The following is a 2,775-nucleotide window of genomic DNA, read 5'->3' on the forward strand; positions in this document are numbered from 1 at the left end:
GATCATGGACATTCACAAGCCAAGGAAAGAGACCCGGAGCAGATCCTTCCCTCATAGCTCTCAGAAGGAACCAAACCTGCTGATATTTTGATCTCAGACTTCTAGCCTCCACAATGGTAAGAAAGTAAATTTCTGCTTAAGCCACCAACCAGTCTGTGGTATTTTATTATGGCATCCATAGCAAACTAATACCCCTAGTCTGGTCATTATATTTATCTCCATCTCCATCTCTTTTATTCCCTAAGAGGAAGTCCAAATTGTAATGGGTAAAGATTCTTCCTGGACCTTGCATGCCTTGTCTGCTCTCAGAATGTAGTAACCTCCCGTATTCTGCAACAATAAAACCCCACCCACTCTTTAGGATTGACACAATCCTTTTTAACTCTCCATCTTTGATCAACTGAGCCTATACCACCAATCTGTCCTTTCTTGGACAAACTGACAGTTACCTGAAAAACTGCATTAATAAAAGCTCCACTCTGGCACTATGTCCTCTACTTCCACTGAGGAAACAGAAGCAACAAATTGCATTTATTTCAGGGCTGTTAGTGGGAAGATTTGCACTGCCACTTACATGAAGACCAACAAAGACTTTTTTTTCAATGTCAATGACTTTAGATTCCGTGAGCAATCAGTTTGGTTTAAGCTTCTCATCAATGCAAATCTTTAAACAAATACTGCATGTCTAACTCTTTACAATGGCTATCAGAAAGAATAAAAACTCAACCTCCACTTTGGAAAATCTCTAACATCAGGGACCTACATCTTTCTATAGATGAACTCTGTTGTGCTATTCACCTGCTTTTCTATACCTTCCCTGAATGATTCTGATCCATTTCTAATTCTACTTTTCTATATTAATGTATGGACCCTTAAACACCTATAAAATCCATGATTTAAAAAGGTTTTAATAAATAACTTACCTGAGACACGTTCATTTTCTGCTGCTCTTGGAAGAGTGGGGACAACTGTAAAGGATAAGCTGAGGGTAAGGAAAGAGTCATGAGAGGTCTGGTCAGCCTCTGTATTAACCTGCCTCAAAATCTCATCACACCAGCTAGGGAAAAGTCCTCCCTATGGAAAAATGTTGCTTTGACCCTTAAGAAGGGGCACAAAGCACCACAAAGAGACAGCACCTCCTGAATATGTGCATCTCTGATGTGGATATAACCTTGCTGTTTTTCATCAGATGATTGTAAATTATTTTCCTACTGATTTATTAAAAATGTATGTCTTCTTTGGCTAATTAACAAAAAATTTAAACAGAATATTAATATTTTATTAATATTATTTACACCAATGGAAACTCAATAGAACACTGGAAGGAAAGAAAGATGCTTAAAGACAGGCTATTTTAAAATCTTTTTGTTCTTATTTGTTGCAGTTTCTCAAAAAGACATTTGATAAGAAACTTCAGAGTGAACAGCATGGTGCTTTGCTCCAAGCTCTGTCCTGGGTAACCATGAACAAAACATTCATCTCAGGTTCAATTTTTTTTTTAAGGTTAAAAGAGACAGAAATAGATATCCTTTCCTACATTATCATTCTGTGATCCTATATGTTCAGGATAGAGGAAACCTTAGTATATCTCTAGATGCAACATGTGATGGGTATGGCATGAGAGTGACTCAGAATCTAGAAAGAGTGAGGCAAAGTTCAAGAAAATGGGGGCTCTATGAGGAGGATAACAGAATTCCCTCAGCTCTGGCTGGTTATGCCTTCCTTGGATACCACGGAGAAAAGCCTTCCAGCAACATGGCTTTTCCTGTGCAGCCTGACAGTCACCCACCCCTCTCAACCCCAGCTCACCACCTTTTGCACATTGGTCCACAGAGTTCACTGTCACACAGTCTGTGATGGTTTCTGGATGTGGCGACATCACCACGTCTGGCTCTCTCTGGGTCAGGGGATTAAGAACTGCTTCTGTCTGGTTCCACTTGTTGGTCGAAGGGAAAAAAAAAGAACTGCTTCTGGTGCAGCAAATCAGGATCTGCTTTCTGGGTTCTTCTCCATCTGTTCTAAGCTCTGGTGAGGTCTCTGTAAAAGCGCTGTTCTTCCAGGTGGGACTCCTGTCCCTGGGCTCCCTCCTCCCTGCCACACGAAGAGTTCCTTTGAACCAGAGAGGCTGGGACTTAGGCTTGGGTAAAAAACTCATTTTAGCTGAAACTTTCATGGAAAGCAGTGTTCTCCACCTCAGCACTATTGACATTTTGGGCTGGATAATTCTTGTCATAGGAAGCTGTCCCGTACATCACAGGATGTTTAGGAGCATTTGTAAACACCCACTAGACACTAGTGTACCTCTCCTCCTAGTTGTGACAATGTAAAATGTCTCGACATTTCCAAAGTTCCTGGGAAGCAAAATCACCCCGGTTGAGAACCACTGACATAGGGCCTGAACCTGATTCTCCTGGAATTCATTACATCTGTGCTATCCATTATGTTAGCCGCTAGTCACATTGACTACTGAGCACTTGAAATGTGGCTAGTGCCGCATGTTGAAATAACATTTTTGTATATATTGAGAAAAGGAGTATGTCCTTAAAATTAATTTCACATTTCTTTTTAGATTTGAATGTAGTTACTAGAACATTTAAACTACATAGGAGGTTCACCCTAGAATATCAGACTGTGCCTTCTGAAGCTAAAGACAGCCTGGACGGTGCAGGAAGTGGCAGGAGCCTCATTCTGACCCAAAGGCTCTGGAGATATGCCAGAAACCCCAGAACAAACATACTTGCCATATAGTAAGATTCTGTCCACACTTGACTTCAC

At 40.8% G+C, this 2,775-nt stretch overlaps 1 protein-coding gene across 1 annotated transcript in view; it reads right to left on the reverse strand.

The window, feature by feature from the left end:
* The window catches only part of ZNF510 (zinc finger protein 510), a 15,888-nt gene that overhangs the window by 12,169 nt on the left and 944 nt on the right, over window positions 1-2,775 (reverse strand). The window contains exons 2-3 of the mRNA XM_012651821.1: window positions 1,813-2,109; window positions 924-982 (exon numbers count right to left, since the gene is read on the reverse strand). Of these exons, the coding sequence (XP_012507275.1) occupies window positions 924-982; window positions 1,813-1,879 (126 nt within the window). The 5' untranslated portion in view covers window positions 1,880-2,109. The remainder of the gene's footprint in view (window positions 1-923; window positions 983-1,812; window positions 2,110-2,775) is intronic.

The sequence above is a fragment of the Propithecus coquereli genome, unplaced genomic scaffold (genome assembly GCF_000956105.1).
Source record: "Propithecus coquereli isolate 6110/MARCELLA unplaced genomic scaffold, Pcoq_1.0 Scaffold370, whole genome shotgun sequence".
NCBI classification, from domain to species: Eukaryota; Metazoa; Chordata; class Mammalia; order Primates; family Indriidae; genus Propithecus; species Propithecus coquereli.